Source organism: Mycteria americana, chromosome 3 (assembly GCF_035582795.1).
Source record: "Mycteria americana isolate JAX WOST 10 ecotype Jacksonville Zoo and Gardens chromosome 3, USCA_MyAme_1.0, whole genome shotgun sequence".
In the NCBI taxonomy this organism is placed as follows: domain Eukaryota; kingdom Metazoa; phylum Chordata; class Aves; order Ciconiiformes; family Ciconiidae; genus Mycteria; species Mycteria americana.
Window position 1 is genome coordinate 18,026,599 of NC_134367.1, and position 22,606 is coordinate 18,049,204.

The 22,606-nt window shown below is 36.3% G+C and overlaps 1 protein-coding gene across 2 annotated transcripts in view; it reads left to right on the top strand.

Annotated features, from left to right (window-relative positions):
• Positions 1–22,606, top strand: part of MBOAT2 (membrane bound glycerophospholipid O-acyltransferase 2) — a 100,457-nt gene that overhangs the window by 71,070 nt on the left and 6,781 nt on the right. For both annotated transcript variants that reach the window (XM_075497984.1, XM_075497985.1), the window contains 7 exons: positions 3,248–3,302; positions 4,128–4,311; positions 10,559–10,751; positions 13,778–13,881; positions 14,227–14,291; positions 19,235–19,367; positions 21,895–22,046. In XM_075497984.1, the coding sequence (XP_075354099.1) occupies positions 3,248–3,302; positions 4,128–4,311; positions 10,559–10,751; positions 13,778–13,881; positions 14,227–14,291; positions 19,235–19,367; positions 21,895–22,046 (886 nt within the window). The remainder of the gene's footprint in view (positions 1–3,247; positions 3,303–4,127; positions 4,312–10,558; positions 10,752–13,777; positions 13,882–14,226; positions 14,292–19,234; positions 19,368–21,894; positions 22,047–22,606) is intronic.

Below are 22,606 nucleotides of genomic sequence, written 5' to 3' on the forward strand. Positions count from 1 at the left end.
GCCTGCGATATGATCTCCATGTTTAAGTATTATTACTGTAATATAATCTTATGTCTAAGCATTATTAATGAGTTACTGATTAGCCAGACTTCATGCAAATACAAAGGTGGATGTATTCAAGCAGATTAACCGCAAAGCTGGGGTGGTGCTGTGATATGATTGTAAACATTGTATTACCGTAGCGAGAGTGTGGTAGTAGTCATAATATGCCTTAATAAAGCCTATATGGCAGGATATCAGTGTGTACCTAAAGATGTTGATTTTGTTACCATTAGGATGTGGTCTCCTGAGGAGGAATGAAAAGATGCAACTTCTTCATGATCTAGACCACTGGGGATAAATTTTGTTACTGATGATTTACAAAATTCTTTTACCGAGGAAGGAACACGCAGGAGTATTTCGTACCTTACAGATGAGAAAACTGAGTTATAGTTGCTGAGTGACCAAATGATTTTACCTCTCTAACAGATGTTCGATAAAACCCCTTTTCTCTAATCCCTACTGTGTGATTTGGTAGCAACTAAAAGCTGCAACCATTGCAGTAGTCTCCTGCTTTAGGACAGGAGAAAACAATTCTCATAATCCCCAGAGAAAGGTTACAAAACTTCATGAGTTCCCTAGTAGCAGCGTGCTGCTGAAGTGGGGTTTCTTCATCTCCAATGTGTAGTAGGTAGGGAATGGCTATGATTTATGAGGCCTCTGTTCCCATGGACAGATACACTGCCTGGGAAATACTGAATGTATATATATTAATTCATCTCATATTAGATAAGCGTCAATCTAAGAGCACCTTTTCCATCTGTATTTTCTATGAATTAAAAAATGTTAACAGTAGCTTCCTGAAAGCTTTCAAGAGTATGACAGAAGCAGAGATCAATGGTTTCCTTGTTCTTGCATGCTATGCAAAGGTGATAAATGGGCCTTCAAGGCACTGAGAAGACATTTAAAAAAAAAAAAAATCACAAAAACCAAAACATAAGGAAAGCCACTGAACTGACCTCGAAGAAGCTGCTGGCTAGAGGGAAATCTCAGTGAGATAGGGAAATGAAAAGCTAATGGGTACTTACTTGTATGAGGTATGTTTGAGACAGCAAGCGTATTGCTTACCAGGTTATTTAGGCCTTAAGTGACTTTTCATGTATGTATGTACATAACTTGAACCTGGTTTAAATACGCCAATTCTTTCTTCCTCACCCCTCCAAAAGTACAGGTCACGTTTCTGTGGTTAGATTCTTCTGTTTCAGGTTTGAGGTTTTTTCCTTCTTTTTCATACCACAGAAATGATGTGAAATCTTTCATTTGACTACTTACCTTTATTTAGTGGTTAGTCTGGCTTTATGCAAGTTCATTTGGACACACTTGGTGACTGCTTCCCCTTTCTGACTTAATGGTAAAATATTTGTATGGAATATAACAGCGAAGGACGCTTCTGCTCTGGTCAGTTTGCGTTGTATATGCTGCGAGAGACTGAAGGCTCTGTATGGGCTACTTTCCTACACTAGTCATGTCGTGTCATCTACATCTATCTATAGGAGCCTTTTTGTTAAATTTCTGTTTAAGTTTGTGTTAAATTCAAAGATTCACTACCTGAGAACTGTAATCTCATGGCCTTAAAGGTTAAAGGACCTTGCAAAATGCTTGTCCCACATCTTTTATTCAGTACAGTTATCAGCATAGAAATGTTTGCTGCAGCACCAAGGAGAAGATGTGAAAATGTAATTATGGGAGAGAAAGTGCCTGCATGAAGTTAGGGGGTGATGCTTTGTCTTTCAGTATCTTGCCTTGAGTGGGTATGAATGGGGGTGACTTTCCACTGTGAAGGATCAGGACTGAGGAAGGTATTTTTTCAGGTTGTATTGGAAGAGAGGAAGTGGCAAGTTGCTAACCCCTCTGTATTCTCACCTGTGTTAAAGATTAAAAGTGCAGTTTTAAAGTCATAAGTGTGTATAGGTCATGGTTCCTGGAGTCACATGAAGACAACAGAGTTATCTTCTCTTTAGATAACAAGTATTTCCATGCGTCATAGAATTAATTGAGGTTTGACTTCCACCCCCCACCCACCAATCTTTTTTTTGTCTTAAGCCTGACTGATTTTGAGATCTAAAAAAAAATTTGCTCCAGTTAAAACTTTCCTTATACTTTGATCAAATATAAGGGCTCCCTTCTGTGGATTTACTGGCATCAAGGGGTGGGGTTGAAGGCAACCTTTCTGAGTGGAGGAGGATCTTCTATAGAATCACTTATTTTCATAAAGGAAATTGGTATTTCATATCTGTATTACCTCTACTCTTTCATCAAAGCTGGTAGGAATTGGCTGCTGGGTTTAGGTACTGCTGGGGAGGAAGATAATTGAGGTGGGATTCCATAAACTTCATTTCCTTTAGGAAGCTATACTCATAAAAATAAATTTTTTAGTGCTTGCAAAGAAAGCTTGCAAATGTGAATAGAAGGGAACGGATGCATAATTTAGTGTTGAAGGTCATATTTTTTACTTTTCTCTTTTATGGGAGTACAAATTTTGAAGCCTATTTTTCAGGGCTAGGCCACCAGCATTTCAGGAAGTGCCACATACAGCAGGAAGGTAAATTCAGTCTTACTGCTGAACTGAGACTTGGCCTGCCCCCTTCTGCTAGCAGGGGTTAGAGCTTCTTGTTATTGCTCCTGAAAAAGACTTGAGCACCCTTTACTGTTGTGCCTGCTTCACTGGACCTTGCTTACAATCTTTACTTGCAGCATGAAGGTGATCTTGAGGTCTGCCTTAAGTTTTGAATTGCTTAAATCTATCTTGGACTGTGTTCATACTGTACCTCAAAAGTGCAATGACTAGTGTAATGTCCCTGGGTTACCGCAGTGTTGAAAGGGGTCTGGGGCTCGTCCAATTTCCAGGGCTGAGAATAAAAGGTTTTAAAACCTGCAGACTTTGAAATCTTAACCAATGTAGGGGAATTGTATTTGTCAACACTTATTACAAGCCTTCTTAATGCTTTCCTGAAATCCATGTGATTTCAGGTTTAGGCACTGTGGGATATAACTGAGGATACGAGAGTTTGTAATTTTTTCAACAGTAAGAATTGTTTGATCCAACTCCAGCAAAAATGTTATGTGACATAATATCTCTGAAATTACTTGAGTACTTAAGAAATTACATTGCAGCATGAGGCTTGCTTTACTGAGTAAAGAAACTGCTAATTAATGTGTGAGGGTTTAGCTTTTCTTTATTTTTCCATTTTCCTGTCCTCTTCCCTAGGAATGTTTCGGAAAAATGAAGATCTGACTCCATCACAGAGGTGCTTGGCTGTAAGGTAGGCTTTCAGACATCTCTGAGAGTCTAGTTTTGGGGGTGGGAGAAGCTGGTGTTTTGTGTGCTTTATTAATGCTCTGTGGAATTGCTACAGTTCACATTCAACATAGAGAGTTTACAAACTCGTGTAAAGCAGATCCTTGCTTTTTATATTTGTAGCTTAATTCATACATCTGTTCTGGAAAATGTCACTAGAAGTAGGTTTAATACTTACTTGAGAAAAACATTCTAAGTTTTATGCATTCTATGCAAATTAATGCCATGTCAGACAGGAGACTAGTTGACATTTAGTACACATATAAAGTATGTGGTGAAGGAACATGCTTGTTTAATGCTGTTTTTCAGTATTTAACTTACCTTTTCTCCTTTATTTATTCAAGAGACTTGAAAATGGTATGTTGTCCTGGGCAAAACAGTTTTGACTTTAGGCATTTTCCTTAATTGAAATTATTGCCAGTTAACACAAACCTTTGTTTACTGATTCAGTTATTGAAGAAAAAAGAAAACATGAACAGTTGAACAGACACTTAGGGACACACCCTTCCTTCTCCTTCCCCAGGCTCGGCTTCAGTCAAACGCCTCTACTGGGTAAGGAGAGAGTCACCAGAGTTCAGGAGATCTGAAAATGCTCAGTATGGATTGGAAAGAAATACTATGTGTAGAATGTTTTAAGCTGTGATTACAAAAGACATACAAAACTGCTTTTCTACGTGTGGTTTTTACTGCAGTTAGAGTAAGCAATAACATGGAGTATGACTTTTCCTACTGTGGAAATTCTGTAGAACTACACATTCCATCTCACAAGTTGCTTGTCTTTGAATTACAGACGCATGCCAAGTCTACTGGAGTATTTAAGTTACAACTGTAATTTCATGGGTATCCTGGCAGGCCCGTTGTGCTCTTACAAAGACTATATTACTTTCATTGAAGGCAGATCATACCAACTGCAACAGTCTGAAGCAAATGGGAAGGAAGATACAAAATATGAACAAACGGATCCTTCTCCAAATGTAAGATGTATAACTCTTGCAGTGCCGATGCTTACATAATCATTGCATGAAAAGCTTGGTTTGCACTGTTCATTTACAGGCATAACTTCTGAGCTGTATCTGGAGTTCATTCATCAACAGTATAGTTCCCTGTTCAAGAAGTTAAATACTTATTTTTTTAAGGTAGGTTTTCTCCATAGTTTCCAGTCTGGATCTTGTGGATAAAAGCAGATTAAATTGGAGCTTCGTAACAAGCTTATATGGTAAAAAGCCATCTTACAGTTCATGCATGTTTCCTTCAAAGCATATACTGTGCATAAAAAAAGTCCTGGTAAGGACGAAGTGCACATTTTGTCATTTGAAAGCTGATGAGACTTAAAAGTTCCAGCAAGGTTTCATGAACGTTCTCAAGTTCTACTGTGTTTTAATGTCCTCTTGCAGCATGTAGAAAACATTCGTATGTAACAAGTTGAAAAACACTCATAGAAATAGTTTCATTTTTCTTGCTTTCATTCGTATAGAGAGGTATTAAAGATGGATTTTGATCTGAAGGTGTAGTAAAAGATGTACTAGGCATAACACTATGGCTAGTAATCCGTACAACATATTTCTTTTTTCTTTTTGTTCCGTTATTGGAAAAGAGACTAAATACATACAGAAGAAAGTCCAGTTGATCATACCTTACAAGAGATATTGTATGGCCTGAACTAAAATCAAAAGCTCCCGAAGCTTGTTACTTTTTAAATTTCATACAATTAGTTTCATCCTCAGGGTACCGAATATTGTCTTTTCACTCTTTTCATATTCTTTTAAATAGGAGTGTATCAGACTTTTAAATTTGTGCGTGCCTAAGATAATTATCACCACACATAAAAAGCAGAATTATCATGGAGTTGACTGGAACACTTCAGATAAATGGCTTTCACTAATTCCAGCGCCAGTTACCTCTTTTCTGCTTATCTTGCGGACCACCAACTGTTGCTGGAGCAGATGAAGGCATTCCCACACGTAGCTGCCTGTCACATCCTACCATCTGGAGGTTACCATCCCCACAGCTGGGCTAACAGGGAGTGCTTCCCAATCATCTGTCATCTCCAGCCACTTCCATGCTTTGAATGTGGATGAGGACTCTTTGCACATTCCATTTGACCCGTCTTGTGTGGTTGTAGGAACTTGCACCACAGGAATGTAAACTAGTGGCTGGAGGATGATAACATTTTAAACCTCTCCACATGTTGACAAAATACCTAAGCTCAAAGAAGTGTGCTGTGGAGGAAGTACTCAGGAAGGGGAAAAAGACACAAGAGACTTCCTTGCATAGATTGGCACCTCATAGTCTGTAGTCTGCACTGATGTGTTTTATTGACAAAGTGGCAGACACTTCTTTTGTTTTTAAACATCGTGTTGGTTCAGTACAGGCATCACATCTGATGTACTAAAATAAAAATTTTCTGCAGAAAAATAGTGTAGTAAAATTATTGCAAATAAATGGAACTAACCAAATCTGCCAGTATCAGTAGTTCTGGACATGCATCTGCTGATTGCCTGGTAGGACTTCCTAGCTTTTTACCACATAATCTTGCTGTCTGAACAAAGTCAATAGAAATAAATGTAAACCTATGATGGATTATTCTTTCAGGTAAGCAGTTTTCCTTAAAATGAGTTGCTCTTAAGATGCTTGAAACTTTTTGCGATTTATGCTGCATTAGCTTTTGACATAAAGAGAAGCTGTCTATGCTGTTGATACTTCATCTTCCAACTGGTGTTAGAGAAATCTGGCTGCATTTTATAACACCAGAGAGTATTGTGTGCTTTTGGAGAAATATGGATGATATAATTTTACTGCATTTGCTGCATCAATTAAAATATTCATTGTCTTATTCTAGAAGAATGTTTAAATACCATTAACTTCATATTAATATTTTAAATTTGTTTCTTGATACTCATGTTGTTATTTCAAGAAGAATAAATTTGTTAGGTAACTCAAAAAATGAAATGTAATGGGGATCAGCAAATGTTAATGTAGTAAATGAAGGAAAAAAAAAATCCTTCAGCTGAGTTACAGTAAGTTTCATTTCTTGTTGAATATAATTACATAACCAAATTAGTTCATGCCGGCCTCCTCCTCTATACTGTGTGTTGACTGCATGATGTTAACTTGGTTTAGTATTTTTGCTGTGTTCATTGCATGTTAAATGAATCAAGTCAACATATTAAAACTTATTTCTTATATCCCTCCTGTTGTGCCTTTTTGCAAGCTATCAATTGTTGGTGCTCAAAGTGGTGTCAACTCTCAGACATTAATATCTGTCTTTGTAAGTTTCTTTTTATTATGGCTACCCTTAAAATAAAAGATTCCTATCAGCAGATATCTGCTTTCTTGCTTATTATGCAGACTCTTCCTACAGGTTATAAAGTTCTTGCTTAATTACCTGTAATTTTTACCTGAGGTGCTAACCTCCTCAAAATAATATGCTTTAACGTGGTTCAATATTGTATTGAGTTCCTTATTGATTGTTTATCAACCGAGAAGAATGAGAGATTCATTCAAATAAAAGATTAAAAGATCTTTTTCTACTTTTTGGTATATATTTTTATATATAATTACACATATTTATACAATAATATATTTATAAAATTCCTGAGCTCAGTGAATGTTTTACCTTTATTGCTTCAATTAGAAAGCTGTTCCTGAACTCCTTTCTCTGATTAAGAATCTGGCTTTCAACCTAATTATATTCCCATCTAATGAATGCATGGTTGGTTTTGTCCTGGCACTGTCTTTTAGCTTAAGTACCTTTTTACCTTCCCAGTGTTGGCCGTATTTGATATTTTTATACAGGTATGCTCAGTTTTTGTTCATCAAAGCTAGATGAGCCAAGCCTTTCTACCTTTTTGTTGTAAAATAAATTTTATGTTCTACTTCATGTGAGATCACTTATGCTGCAGCTTAAGTTCTTTTAATTCCTTAACAGAACAGTTACTTTGGGGAGGTGCAGTTTTTGAGCTATTCCACAATAACCAGGTGTTACTTCTCAACTTGGTATGTTGAAAGCTTTAGAGTGAATGAAATTAAACTTCAAACTTTTAAATTAGTTACTTCATCCTTGTAGAAACTGACCAACCCTCTTGTGAATATGCTGTCCAGTGATTACCCATTTATACCTTGGCAGAGGAGCTTGTTTCAATAACCTAGTTAATTAAGCAATAGGAAGTGAATTAATGTTTTACCAAGTGCTTTTCTATAGGTAATTGAACTATAGATTATTTTGGTGTCAGGTAAGGACTTCTGTTTCTGTATAAATGTATTCAAAACTGGAGTGCTATAAACAAGCCTCAGGCTGTAGTTTAATAATCTATTTAGGCCAACCCAAGTGGAAACTCTTGCTGAATATGGCAGGTCCTGGCTGTGGGTTCTGGGTCCTTTGCTTATTGTAGCAGAGCGAACATGCATTGCACTGCGTCGTGGTCTGATTCAGATAATTTGATCCAGTCTAAAACTAATTTGTTATTAAAAAAAAAAAAAAAAAAAGGCAAAACCCTCAAAGGCTAGATTTTCACTTGATTTGCTTTTCTAATGTGACTCACTAGAAGGAAAAGAGCAAAAACTTGCAGCCAAGGTGAGGAGACAGGGCAGGACTGCTTCTTTGTGTTGCAGCCTGTGTTTGGATTGTCCTTCAGAAACTCTGCTTAAACCAGTCTTGAAACTGCAGCTCCCAGTCTTTGTAGAGGCAGGAGATTATCTCCATCACTGTTGGCTAAGGACACTAATATACCTGATACTGATCCTTGTAAGTGGTGTCAGCATGCTTGATTGGGGTTCAGGGATTTATAATTATTGTGTGAAGTAGTATAATTAAAAAAAAAAAAAGTCATGCTGTTTCTGGATGTAGTTATGCTTGTCCCTACACCTAAATGTTGCTGCTAAAGAAATTGTAGAAATACAACATTTCAATACTTAATAAATGAATTAAAACACCTTCCTCCTACAGCATTGTTTTCTACAACTACAAATTGAGATCTGCAGGGTTTATTTTTTAAAAGTACAATTTATGCCAGAGCCCTGTACGAGTTCATTATTTTTTTCTTAAGATAAATTTTGTTGAAACTCTGATGCCCTTCCTTAAAAGAAGGGATTTCACCTCCATGATTTAGTTAAAAACCTTCAAAGAGGTACCAAGCATGTTTTGGGTCGAATAGGCAGATTAATGATTTCTGTTTACCAATAGAAAAACTGGTAAATAGTGGCAACAGCAAAAAGCAGGCCTTTAGACAGAGATAACATTACTTATAAGTTGCCAAAACATATTTTGAGACTTTGTAGAGATCTTCAGATGGAAAACACCTATTTTATATGTTTATGCTTATATTTTAAGTTGCATGTTAATGTTACCAGCCTATAAATACTGTTTCTCATGCTTAAATTGAACATGACTTGGAATTATGGCTTAGACTTTGAAGCTAAATCCTTGCAACTGTCTTCAGAACTTTGTGGTAATGCCTTTTGGTATTTACAAATATCTAACTTTTGCATGTATCAGATACTGCATACCAAAATTAAAGTTTCATTAGTGTTAATAATAACTGATTTTTGGAAGATTCATTTCTATTTAAATTCCTGAAGGAGTTAAGCCAACTGAACTTTCCCTCTGCTCTGGCAAAGAGAGAGATGGATTAAGAGTTGCTAGAAAAACAAAGGAACGCTTAGAAAGTTAATGCCCTTTACTTTGGACTCTTGAAATAGAGTAAAATATTAAAATGAAGTTTATTAGAAAGCAAGTAGAAACAAATAATTAAACACCAGCTTTAGCTGTTAATAGGTAGTTGCCTCCTGAATTATCCAGCTAGTTTGTTTAATTAGCTGGCTTTTCTGATCCTCTCAGAAAAATCTTCTGAGATAAGCCACATGAAATATATGCAATATCAAAAGCTACCCTCACCATTTTACAGCTTTTCCAAGTCTAATTTTTTATCAGGTTGTACCATCTCTTACATCTGTGTGACTGAGTGAATCTTTGATACTGTGTGTCTTGCAGAAATCTGTGTTTTCAGTTGGGCACTTATTGCTCCATTCTGTATCATGGAACAGAATTACTCTCTACTTTGGAACTAGATATGTGAAGCTGCTAATTGAAGCAGGACGTTATCTTTAAAAGTTTGGGCAGGTATACTGGAAGCAGGATGGACAGAAAAGGGATTCTGGTTATCTTTTTGTTCTGATGCTTCAAAGAAAAATAGCTAGATTGATGGCTTTCTTGCCAAGTTTAGTGTTTATAGAATTGTAATGTCAACTAAAACTGTAATGTTCAAATTTAAATATTGAGATTACTCACAAGCAAAACTTTCAAATTACATTTAAATGAACTACCTCTCAAACTTCTCTTTTCTAGGTGCTTGGTTAGTGTGTTACTTTAGGAACTTGCACAGAACATGGTATCTGCCCTCGGGATGTGGATCAGGCTGGCTACTTAAAGCAGTCAATGTCATACATTATTGCTCTGTGTGTTTTATAATAGAACCTTAGAAATGTTTTCCTAAAAATGCATACTCTTTAGTGTGGTGGTTATAGCAAAACTGAATTTTGAGAAAATCTGAGTCCAGGTCCTACCTGAACAACATATTCTTACATGTCTGTGAACATATTATTTGACCCCTTATAGCTTGATGACTCTAGTTGGGAAAACAGGTCTATACAGAACTGAGGTATTTTGGCTGTAAATTCATAAATTATTTCAGTATTTTAGTTGGTTTAGAATTTAGGTATTGTAGTAATCTAACAGAGTTGATTGGCATACTGAGTTGGGCAACAATTGAACGCCTGCATTACGCCAAATGTTACCGAAAATGAACTGAAGCTTTGCTATTGTTTTTGGAATTCTGCAGTAATTGTACTCATCTTGTCCTAGGTTATATGCTTTGTGTTATGATGTCTTAACAACTTACCGGTTTCAGTAATTTGACAATTAAATAAGAAAAAAATGGAGTTGCGAAAGATATTCCCATTATTGAAAGGGTTTTTAGAGGCTCCTTGTAATCAGATTGGATTTGCTGTGTTTCCCAGAAGTGGTGCTCACAACTTAATCAAGATAATGATATTCCTTGAGCCTCTATAAAATGTTACCAACTATTTTAAAGTTGGTAGTATACATTACTGAAAAATCAACGTATATATACATCTGTTTAGGGAAGGAAGATTATAACTTGCCTTTGTTTCCAGAAGATTAACAGAAAATGAAGCTTACAAAGTCTCCCATCTTAAACTTTTCAGATAGCCGTGGCACAGAAACTCTTAATCTGTGGACTGTCCTTACTCTTCCACATGACTATTACAAAAACTTTGCCTGTGGAATACAACATTGATGATAACTTCAGAGCTACAGCATCATGGCCTGTAAGGTTTTTCTACCTATACGTGTCTCTTATGGCTGCCAGACCCAAGTATTATTTTGCATGGACTTTAGGTAAGTACATATATTAAAAGAAAGTGTATGTATGGAGTTTCATTTGAGATGCTGTACACTAAGTATGTATTAAAAAGTGACAGTGCCCTCTTGAGGCCTTAGGAAAACATTATTACATTTAAGTATTATGAGGTATTGTCAAAGTATATTGAATAGTGTGTGTGTCTTTTTTTGAAACAAAACTTACCATAAATCTAAGCACAGCATTGTGACAGTGTTGCAAATGAGATCGTGGTTTCCTGAACAAATCTGAGTGAAACATAAGGGTTTTTGGAGAGTGATAATGTTTTAATGAACAATTATTTTTTTTGTTTTTTAAAAATTGTAGTAAATCTAGTCTGGTGTACAATCCCTGGTTTGTTGGGGGTTTTTTTTGATACCTTGATTTGGGCATATCTGAAAAGTTATTCTAAGCCTCTTTCTGTGGTTAGTTATCAGTAATTTGCTTGATGTTATTCAAGCATGAAGGAAAAATGAATATATTGAAATTTAGGTATATCATAGTGGTGTTAATAGTCGATGGCATTCGCAGTAGTATTTTCAGAATTTGGGTGACACTTCAGTTTTAGTCTTTGTTTACTAAAAGTTCTAATTGACCAATGGGATAACACCCATAGTCACTGATTTAAGACAATGAATAGATGATATAGTTTAAAGAACATTTTGCTTTTCACTTAACGTTATTTGCAAAAAAACACATACAACAGCAAAATGCTGTATTTATGTAAGCTGACATCTTGGAAGTGGCTCACAAAACAGATTTCATCAGCTTCCTCCTCATCTCCAGTTTTACATATTTTTTTTTTTTCCATAATTCTTTTGAGAGAGAATCTGTGGGAAACAATGGCATAAAGAAAGCCTTAGTGTAGCAGAGCAGCATGACTCATTTACAGCTGCTGGTTTCATTCCTGGTCAATGAATGAAGTGCTTTCAGCTTGTCTGGACATAGTAATTCTGGGGCTTGTTGTGGAATGAAATGATTTTGAATATTGTGCTCTTATGCACCAGTATCATCGTCTGTAAAGAGTAGGAGTCATCTGAAAAATGAGTAATCTTTGTTGTTTTTGTTCCCTGTGATACTTCAGATGGATTTCTCCTTATGCTGCGCTTGCTAGCAGTATAGAGCTAGCGTTCCTTTGGTAAAATACTGAAGAAAATAAACTATATCAATGCTGTATTTTTAGTTTGCTAAATAACTTTTTTTTTTACCTTCTTCCTTAGACTTTATCTTATCTAAATTTCTAATGGTATGAGTAGAATGTGAGGTGGCCTTAACAGTTTTACTGGATGTTATGCTTTTGAGTTGTACATTGCTATTCTTTGCACTTGAGAAAAAAAAAAATCTGTTAATAAAATTGATTACTTAAAATTAATACTTACTAAAATGCTAGTTAATAAAATGAGTACTTACTCTAGCCATAGTCTTTGTACTCTAGCAAGAGATTATGGAGTTCATGTCTTCAGCTACTCTAGCAAGAGATTATGGAGTTCATGTCTTCAGCTATTTCTAATTGAGCATAAAATCATTGTCTAATGTTTGAAGTCGACATCAGTGATATTAGGTGTATAGCAGTGAATTTTGTTGCTTTCAAAGATGTTTTTTTAAAATGGTTATTAATGAGGAAATAAAAGTATTAAAAATTACCCTATATTAAATCAAATGTCACAAATCCCTCTTCCAGACTGGTAGGTAACTGGAGATACTGAACTTCAGGAAAGGAACTCTTTGAGTCAATTGTTTCTTTTACTTTCCAAATACATTGGATTAATACCTTGAAAAAGTTGTTAAGAAGAAAGGAAAATGCAAAAGTTACGAATTTCTCTTACATGTCACTATTGTATAAAGTAAATTCTTTTTAATATGGTAATACAAACTGAGCAATTTCTCTTGCCTTGCTAGTTGTGATTTAAAAGGTGACAATCTAATTGCAGTGCTTTAGATGAATTCTGAGCTAGCAGAGAGGGCTCATGTCCTGTAACTAGAGGACTAGATCTGTATTGCTTCTGCAGAGCCCTTTGCCTACCTTGCTTCCAGTTCCTCAGGACTCCTCTGAACTGGGAGAGGAGCTGGCATTCTTCTCCCCATGGTCACTTATTTATCCACGTAAGTGGATACATGGTTGGGTTCATGCCTCATGGATGTGTGTCCATGTTTGGGTGCATGCAACCAAGCGCCTGGTTCAACAGAGGCAATATTTGGAAAAAAACTCATTTCCTTGCAAGTGGCCATCCTAATTTGAGAAGTACAGCTGAGGAAATTTTAGTGTCTGCGCTAACAAAGCCGAGGCAAAGGTGATGACTGAAAGTGAGAGGCGGTATTCAGACTAAGATCCCTTGTATTTTCCTGCATAGTCCAGATGACGGTAGCAACTTTTTCTCCTAAGGAAGAATATTGTTTGCTTTGAACTCTTTGACCTTTGACATGCATTGTAAACACTTTGCATTTAGAAGTGTTGTTAACAGTGGCCTTGTGCCATTAGTAGAAACGTGACACACTCGGCATTGCTTAGTAAATTACTGTTATCTTCTATTAGGTTTGCACTGCTCTGTGCGGCGCTGTAAACGTGCACCTGCTTAAAGTGAATCGTGCAATTTTATCTGTATGCTTTAAACACTGCTGTTGCTGCATAATGAAGACCAAAGACATGCATCTGAGTGTTGAGCTGCTATCTCAAATCATTACAACCAGCCACTGTTTCATAGTCTTGATGCATCTCATTGAGTTTGTTTTTCTGTCAAATTGCTCAAGCAAGTCTAAGTAGGTGGTATGAGAGAGGGGGGACATCTGTAGTGTGAAGTCAATAGCGCTACCTTTCATTCTTTTGATTTTTTAATTGAAAGTTGGTGTGTTGGTCGGGTTATTTTGTTTGTTCAAGTGTCTAATACAGTGGTCCTCAGTATTTAAAAAAATAAATATGTAGTCTTTAAAATGTGATAAATATTTTGAACAAACTACATGTTGTGTGATGCACAATTTGTAATACAGGCAGTTTATAATTCACTTGTTTCTTTTTGTTTCATTGCAGCAGATGCAATTAATAATGCAGCAGGGTTTGGTTTTAGAGGCTATGATAAAAATGGAGTTACACGTTGGGACCTAATATCAAATCTGAGAATCCAGCAAATAGAGGTTTGTTCATGGCTCTTTCAAACAAAATACATACCCATGTAGGTAGTTGCTTGTAATTTCAGTAAAATTTCCTACGCATTTTGTTCCTCAAGATAGCGAATATGTCCTAAGTCAGAAATGATGTGTTCTCACCCTTAGGAAAGGATGGAAAGTAGAGTTTGTTTTGAATATGTTCTACTTGTCAGTTGACTTCCAAAATATTGTGTGGTTATAAGTAGTTGAGTAAACACCTTATTCAACTCATCACAAAGTAGGGGTTTTTTTTATAATTTATATGTCAGAATTCTGAAATATTTTGTAACATTTTACAATTACGGAAATAATTAGTTTGTTTTTCCTTTACAGTTTTCCACAAGTTTCAAGATGTTTCTTGATAACTGGAATATCCAAACAGCTCTTTGGCTTAAAAGGTATTTATTTCTTAAAGGAAAGCTTTTCTCCAATGAAGTTTCTTGTATATCTTTGAAGATAATTTAACATTTAAAGCTAAACCCCACAAAACAGTACAGTTGTTTAGCAACTGCACGGGGCATTTTCTTGTAATACTTGAATTAAAGCCTCTGAATTTAGCACTCCTGTCTTAGTGTAAACTATCAGGTAATGATAGAAACTGTTTTTCTTCACTGGTCATAGGGAACCCAAAAGTATTAATCTGTGGAGGTGGCTCTTTTTTTTCCCTCTTGGCATTCAAAACAGTGCATGTTGCTGAGAGCAGTAGGCGAAATGCACATCTTTGGCTGCTAGCCTGTGGAAACTCTGCTTTTTTGTTGTTGTTTTTTAGCCACACAGTGATACAGGAACTTCCATACATTCTGTGAGAGAACTTTCTGCACTCCTTCTGTAATGAGTGCGTGGCAAATATCAAACCCTACAATATGCTATCAAAAAAAATTGCAAACGAGTATCCCTCAGATGTGTTTTTTTCCTTGTCTGGGAAACAGGTATAGTTCCCAATGAACTAAATCATTCTGCTTTTACTAATTCTTTGTGGTAACCCGAAAGTAAAAGTGTTCTTGAGTAGTACATGGATGTTGTTTCCCTTCTCCCAGTCTCTGTATAGATGATCTTTTATGAATAGGTGTGAGGTTAACTGAGACCCCCATCCTGGGATCACTGAGGGCTTTATCTCTTATTCTAGGATGGCTCGCAACAGGATGTTGCTTCCATCAAATTTCTTTATAGTGTATTCTCTTTCTTCTGTAATTTTTTCCCTAAATATTTTCCTGACCCAATTAAAAACAGAAAATTAAATTTATGCAATTATTCTAGTTGGCTTAATAGGCAATAGAATCTATTGCTAGGACAGTCAGTAAGGAAGAATTGCATGCTTGCAGGTATTGAAAATGTATCACTTAATAAAGCAAATAAGCTATTTTAAAATGGATTTTAATTTAGTTAGAGAACAGAAATTTATCAGTATTAAAACTTAATAGGAGAAGGTTGTGTTCCAACAAACTTTCAAAGCTCCTGAATTGAATGATGTTAAAGTAAAACTCCTTTTAGTGGAGACAAGTACCATTTCTGTTAAGAATTGAAAGAAAAAAAATGCAAATCAATTTTTCAGGGTGATGTTAAAAGAAGACGCAAAGAAAAACTAAAGCATCTCCTTTAATAAATATTTTTAAGAACAATTAAGTTCCATTTAAGAACAACTAATTGCTCTTAAATTTTTAAGAACAATTGTAGAAGAATCCGAGGGTCATCTAAATACATATTGATTCTGCCACAGTGAAAGGGAGAAGGGTGGATGTTTTCTTAAAGATTTGTTGCAAGTAAGAGATGTTTTAATGATTATATACGAGGCATAAATATTGGTCCACAGTATATATTATATTACCAATAATTTGGTTAGTTGCAATGTTTGACTAGAGGACAAGCTCATGTATTACTCTAAACATCCACTTTTAATACATCACCTGTTTACCATTTAAGGAAGTATCTAAAATCTTAAGCATTTATCTTGCATGAAATACAGAAATATCAGACGTCAGCATTCATTCTGTTCTTCTCTGATACTCTTGAAAGAGGAACCGAACTTAAACCCTGATTGTGTGTAAAAACAAACCCTTTGTAAAAACACAGTTAACCGTCTACAGATCATAAAGAAGTTTAATAAACACTTACTGTAAATCACAAAATACAGCAGTTCAAAGGTATTATTATTACAAACATGCAGGTTAAAATAGGTATTTACATAGTAGCATATATCAACAATATATATCATGATAATGTTTCCTGACTGGGGAAGCTGTTATGTTCCCCCTCAGCCTGTTCATTGTTTTTTCCAAAGAAAACATCTAATTCCTTTTGTCTTTGTTCATGTTTGCAAAGCTTCTGTGGTTCTTGTTGCTCTCTTCTGGCTTCTTTCCGAACTTTCTGTCATCCTACGGTGGATGCAGTACTTCTGCTAAGACCTCCAGGGTCTTTCCCTGGCTTGTTACAGGCAGAGTTGAATGCTTTGAATGGATTAATTACCTTTCTTTTCTTTAGATAACCCTTGCTAATACATCACAGTATTACATCTGTCTTTTTGCAGCAGCAGGCTAGTGTTGATTCATGCTCAGCTGATAACTCAGTGTTTCATACTGTTGATTCATGTTCATGCTCAGCTACACTTCTTCAGTAATGTTAAATGGATGGGTACTATTTTGCATCTTCCACTTTTCCTCTTAGATGCTCTGGACTTTGGACTTAGTCTTGTTGATTTCAGAACATCATTCAAGTCTGTCAAGATAATTTTGGATTCTAGTGCTCTATCTGTTAAGAAAACAACGCCAATCTCCTTCATTCTCCCCGCCCCCCAAAAAAAAGAACGGGAAGGCAGGGTGGAAAAATACACTTCTCAGTCTACCACCCAAGCTAGTAATGAAAGTATAGAACCAGACCAAGGGCAATACCTTGCTGAACAGTTGATGCATCTTCCCACTTCTAGAGCAAATAGTAAATAACCTGAACCACCCATATTTGAATAGATTTTTCTCAGCCTGTTATGATGACCATATTTCCTTGGTTTGCTTTTAGGAATGTCAAGTGAAACATTTCAACACAATTTATTATTGAGAAATCCATGGAGGAGTTTTTAAGCCTTACTTTTAACTCTTTGAAACTGAAGCCCAAGGATTTTTTTTTCCAGTATATATCTTATCTGACTTGCATTGATATAGCTGAAATTTGATTAGTTAATTTAGGTAGTTTTGTTAGCTCCTGAATGCTTTGCAGGGGAAAATCTGATTAGAGTAGTTTAAATCAAGTAAAGATTGAAGCCATTTATCAATTTATTAACAAGACATAATTAATCACCAGTCAGTGAACTATACATTCAGAATTAATATCAGTACTAGAACAGATAATGTTTTGTAAGTGCTTAGTGTTGTGGCTTAATAAACAAATTTCTAAACACGCTTCTGTAGCTAATCCCAAAGAGTTTAAAAAGCATACATGCACACACATGGTTACATGCAAACCATGCCTCCGCTCCCAAAGACATGTGGGCTACAAAAACACACCTCCTTCTGGAAGCGTGGGCCCCCTGCTTGTATGCACGGCCTGCGGGAGATGTGGGTGCTCCGGCTCTATGTGAGCCTGCTGATTCACATGCTAATTAGAAAAGCCTGCCATGAGTTCATGTGCATGCAGCTGATAGGGATGAGATATTGCTTCCTGTGTGTTGCATACTGCACTGACAGTCCCCTAGCTGGATGCAGGCTACTCGGTGTCTACCAGGGAGGATGCTCTGTCTTGGCCGAGACAAAGGTCATGATGCTGGTGGGGCGACTTCTGGCAGTGTCAAACCAGGGTTTGATGACTAGTATATTTTGCTCGACGGTGTCTCCCTGACTTGTTAGAAATGTTCCTAGTGCTTTTCTACTTTCTAGGCTGACACCTTCTTTGTTTCAAAAGTCTCTTTGAAATTCCCTGGTTACTGTTTGGTCTGGCCAATGCTGCTTTCCTCTTTAAGGTGATCTATTGTGGGCAAATGTCCTCAGATAGTTTTGTGTATTATGCAGGTATGCACCTGCGCCCTACGCAGGCCCATGTTCTCATCTTAACGGGCATTGTTAGTGAAGCCCTTTGGCAAGGGCAGGGGGGCTCTGCTGGTAACCCACACTGGAGACCTCCTAAGATAAAACTTACCACATCTATTTGACTGGAATAAACTAAATTAGCAAAATACAATTTTTGATCTTTCCCTGTTCAGAATCCTGCCTTTTTACCTTCTGCTCTTTAACATCGACTGCATCATTTGGTCTCAGCAATCTTTTGTATATATGGAAGTTGTAGTAAAATAGTTACATTAGTAGTGAATGTTTCGGCCCTCTGTATCATTAACTTGTCTTCCTCTTTGAATAAGAGACATGCATTCTCTTCTCTCTCTCTGTTACTTGCTATATGTTTATAAAACCTTTTTACGTATTGGGGTGTATGGCCTTTTTTTAGTTAAAACTCATTTTTGTATGTTAGCCTTAGATTCGTGTTCATGCATGCTTGTGTTTGTTTATTTTTGCTTCATGTTAGGTGCATCTGTTTCCATATTTCCTATTGCTTTTTGGTTTTCAGATCATTAAAGACATTAAAGAACTCTTGATGAAGCCATATCAGGACCTTACCATGTTTCCTATCATTCTTCCACATCACTATGGTTTGTCATTGTGTCATTTAATGTTGTCTTCTAGAAACTATTTTTCTTGGATTCGTATTTCCCTTCTTCCTTCTAGAATTCTTTACTGTAGGACCTTGCCTAATAATTCGGAGTCTCAATTTTTAGGTAGCAGAGTTCTGCATTCTCCTTATTTGATATTCTCACATCCCTAGAGTCATTAATTATAATTTCATCATCATGCTCACCTAATTGCCATACACAGACACATTTTCAACTGTAGTCTGTCTATTACTCAAAATTTAAGGTAGTTGTTACTTTTTTCCTTCTCCTATAAGCTGCTTTCATTTTATGAAAAATACATATCTGACTGATTGCAAGAGTTTGCGGGATAGCCTGTGCCTTCCAGTGTAGCTTTTCAAACACATTCTTGGATGGCTCAAGATCCCTTATTAACACCAACACCTGTCTTTGGACACTTCTGTATCACCTCACTATAAATAAGTACCATGTGTGATGGCACTAAGGATAGGTTAGCACTGAGGGGTTAAATCAGGAGATGTGAATAGCTTTAAGTAATTTCTGTAAGTCATGATATAGTGGAACATTATTAAATAATAATAAACTGCAGTTGCATTGCAAATGATGTGTTGGAGATGAAACTGCTAGAAGTATAAATGTATAAAAGACAACTGGGAAGATTGTTGGTGATCTGTGTCTCATGTTATTTATTTTGAATTGTCTTTGACTTGCTAGAGTATGCTATGAGCGAGCCACCTTCAGCCCAACGATCCAAACCTTCATTCTCTCTGCCATTTGGCATGGGGTTTACCCAGGATATTATCTAACATTTTTAACAGGAGTACTAATGACACTAGCAGCACGAGCTGTAAGTACCAACCAAGTATCTTCTTAAATAATTAGTTCTGTAAAAGAAAATTGATTGTGTTCTGTAGTCCAAAGATGCTATTTACAGTTGACATACATACAGTCTGTCTGATAGTTTTGTTTACTTTTTTTAGTTATGAAGTTTTAGGGGTTTTTTAATGATTATTGATAAAGAGGGGTTAGTCAGTAGAAACAAGCAAGACTGTACACAGCCTCTAACATCTTTGTAGCATATCTCTTGTGGAAGCCCTTCCTCTGTATTAACTGATCATGTATTATTATGCCATGCTAAACAAGATGTTATCTAAGGTCATTTTGAAAAAACTTTATCACTTATCAGTAGCTTAAAATTTGGGGGGTTAGTGCTATATATTTATAGAGTCTGTCCCCTCCCTAGTTTCTGTCCAGTACTATTGTAAAGATCGTAACTAAAGAATGCTCCCCCTCAACCAGCAGATAAACGTCTCTATTACTACTCAAACTGGCCAGCCAGCAGTGCAGTCACATTAACAGGCTTTTACAGCTGCTATTCAGAACCATATGGAACCAGAAAATCTGCCAAGAAATCTCTCAGTCCTGCTTGAGAAAGCTGAGTAAGAACAGAGGCAGGTTTATCAGTTACTCAAGGGGAAAGAGGAACAAAATTAGCTGTCATCTCAGAGCAGAGTAACAGACCACTTTTCTGTCAAAAGAACTGGGAGAAGAGAAATGAAGCAGACTGCCCTTTGCTATAATAGCTAGGAGAAGGTGGTACTTCAGATTTAGATTGTTACTAATGGTAATAAAACAGATGCTCCTCCTCTTTCTTCACAAAGATAGTCCTTGTTTGACAGAATTGACTCCTTTCTTTACAGTAGGTATAGCTCCCTTCTCCTTTCCAGACTCTATTACAGTGAACTTTTGATATTTATCAGCCAGGGGCTGCTAAGGTGCCAAGGTTCAGGGACAGTTCACAGGTAAAAGTTGTTGTGTTCTCTCAGTAAGGTGAGTCCAGTAAATCGGAATGCTCACTGCATTTCGTCCTGGGCTTCGCTAGTAAGCTACATTGTATTCACATTTTGTATGTATCAATCAATAGGCTATTAAATAAAAATATTGTTAGTTTCTGTATGAACAGTTACTTAACACTAACTGATAAGATATGTTAGAGGTACTTTAGCATGTTTGTTATTTAACTCTACTAGCCTTTATTAAGGCTGCAAAGTTTGGCAGCTCTGACCCTCACTTTCTTCTCCTGTCATGCCTAAGCATGTATTCAACTAGCTTTACTCCCTTTAATCATTACATGTTTCACAATCAGGTGTTTACTAGAGGCAATTATAGATTTATCTTAAAAGTTGTCCTTCAAGTCCTAAAATACTAGATTTCTCTACAAGAAATTCTGTGGAACTTCATCCAAGTTTTACAGAACTCAGGAACAAGTCATTGCACATGACCATAGCAGAAAACTGGTGGGGATGGCAGACGGTAGGATGAAGGCTATGTGGCTAGAATGACTTGTTTCACTTAGCTTAACTAAGCAAAGGTTGAGTGGGAATGTGATACCTACAGGGGAATTTGGTTAAGGACAAGAAGGGTAAAATGGTTTTTAATGTAAAGAATGAAATCAGCACAAGCTATCATTCCATATGGTCTTTAGAACCAGGAGTTCTAAACGAACTGAAGGATGAAGAAGCTAAACTGTCCTTTGGTGTGCAGCTTTTCAGAGAGGACTACCTCAATGTGGATGATTGGACGGTGGCAACTGTGATGCCAAGCTACACAAAGGCTGAATTGAGCACATCTTGGCTTGTCAGCAAATAAGAGTGTGAGCAAGGATGACAATTCAGTCAAAGGAAGGAGGGGCGAAAATCTACTGGTGTCTTTGTAATTATAGACTTAAATAAAACTGAACCCAAACCTGTGTGGGTTTTGGATTTTTTTAAATACCTTTGGTATTCCATTGTTTGAACAGAGTTTTATGAACAAAAGACTCGGCATAGAAAATTGAGTCTTTTGATAATAGTCCCACTTGATATTAGCTGTTACTAAGACTCCTGAAATATGTCATTGGAACTGATATTTTGTATATTCTGATTTATACCCTACTTGTCCTAAAATATATCTTACTAGCAAGTATATGAAAATGGCTTACCATATAGAAGCTTTCAACAGAAGCGTTCTGGCTTTCATTTACTCCAACACTCTATATTTACAGAATGGCTTGATAGAATAGAATGTCTGCCTCATTCAGACAAGTAGTCCAAAGTTGCATTGGATTCAGGGGGGAATTAATTTACTTAAATTCTGCTTAAATTCATAAATACTTAAATTCCTGTGCTGGATGAAGCACACTACCCTAAAAGGCAGGGAATTTGAACTGACTTCTATTAAAGTTGATGGGTGTTTTGAATAGTTCAAAGATACTTGACCAAACTGTAGCATTTAAATTCATCCTATGAATTTTGTGGAAGTGCAACAAAGCCTGTACAGAAGATAGCTCTCAAACTTTATTCCTAAGCTAACTTAACTCTTATCTGCTTTTTCAGGTAAGAAACAATATCAGACACTACTTTGTTGAATCTCCTGCTGTTAAACTATGTTACGATATTATAACATGGATGGCAACTCAAGTAGCAATAAGTTACACAGTCGTGCCATTTGTACTGCTCTCTGTAAAACCCTCTTTCACCTTTTACAGGTAAGCACATTCTACCTGTTTCCTTTTTCTTTTCTTTAACTTTGAATAGAAGTATTTTCTGTGGCATAAGATTTCTGAAGCTATTTTAGTGATAACTATAAGACTTGTTAGCTGAGCAAACTATATTTCTGTTCTAGTGCTCAAACATAGTTTGTGTTGTGTATAAGAAACCAAAAAGTGATCTAATTTTCCTATCATAATAGACTTATTTTTCCTGGGGCAGGGAAGAAAACCAACCAAAACCAAAACCAGAGATTACTGGTTTTGAGATTTTTGTATGCACTTGAGTGCACTGTGTGCACTTGGAACTATTTTATAGCAAGACTAGATAATGATTTCCCAAAAGTAACTTTTGTGAAAGATAGTTGAAAGCAGACTTCTCTTCACTTTACATCTTTGTTACAGCACTAGGTACTGTGGGGGAAGATTTCATTTCTGATTTCCCCCTTATTACTTTTCTTAAAAAGGAAATATTAATGTCTTCTTGACTTAAATGTCTTACGTGCAAAGTACTGTATGCAAGCAGGTTTTGACAGTTTCTTCCTTAAGCATCCTGTAAG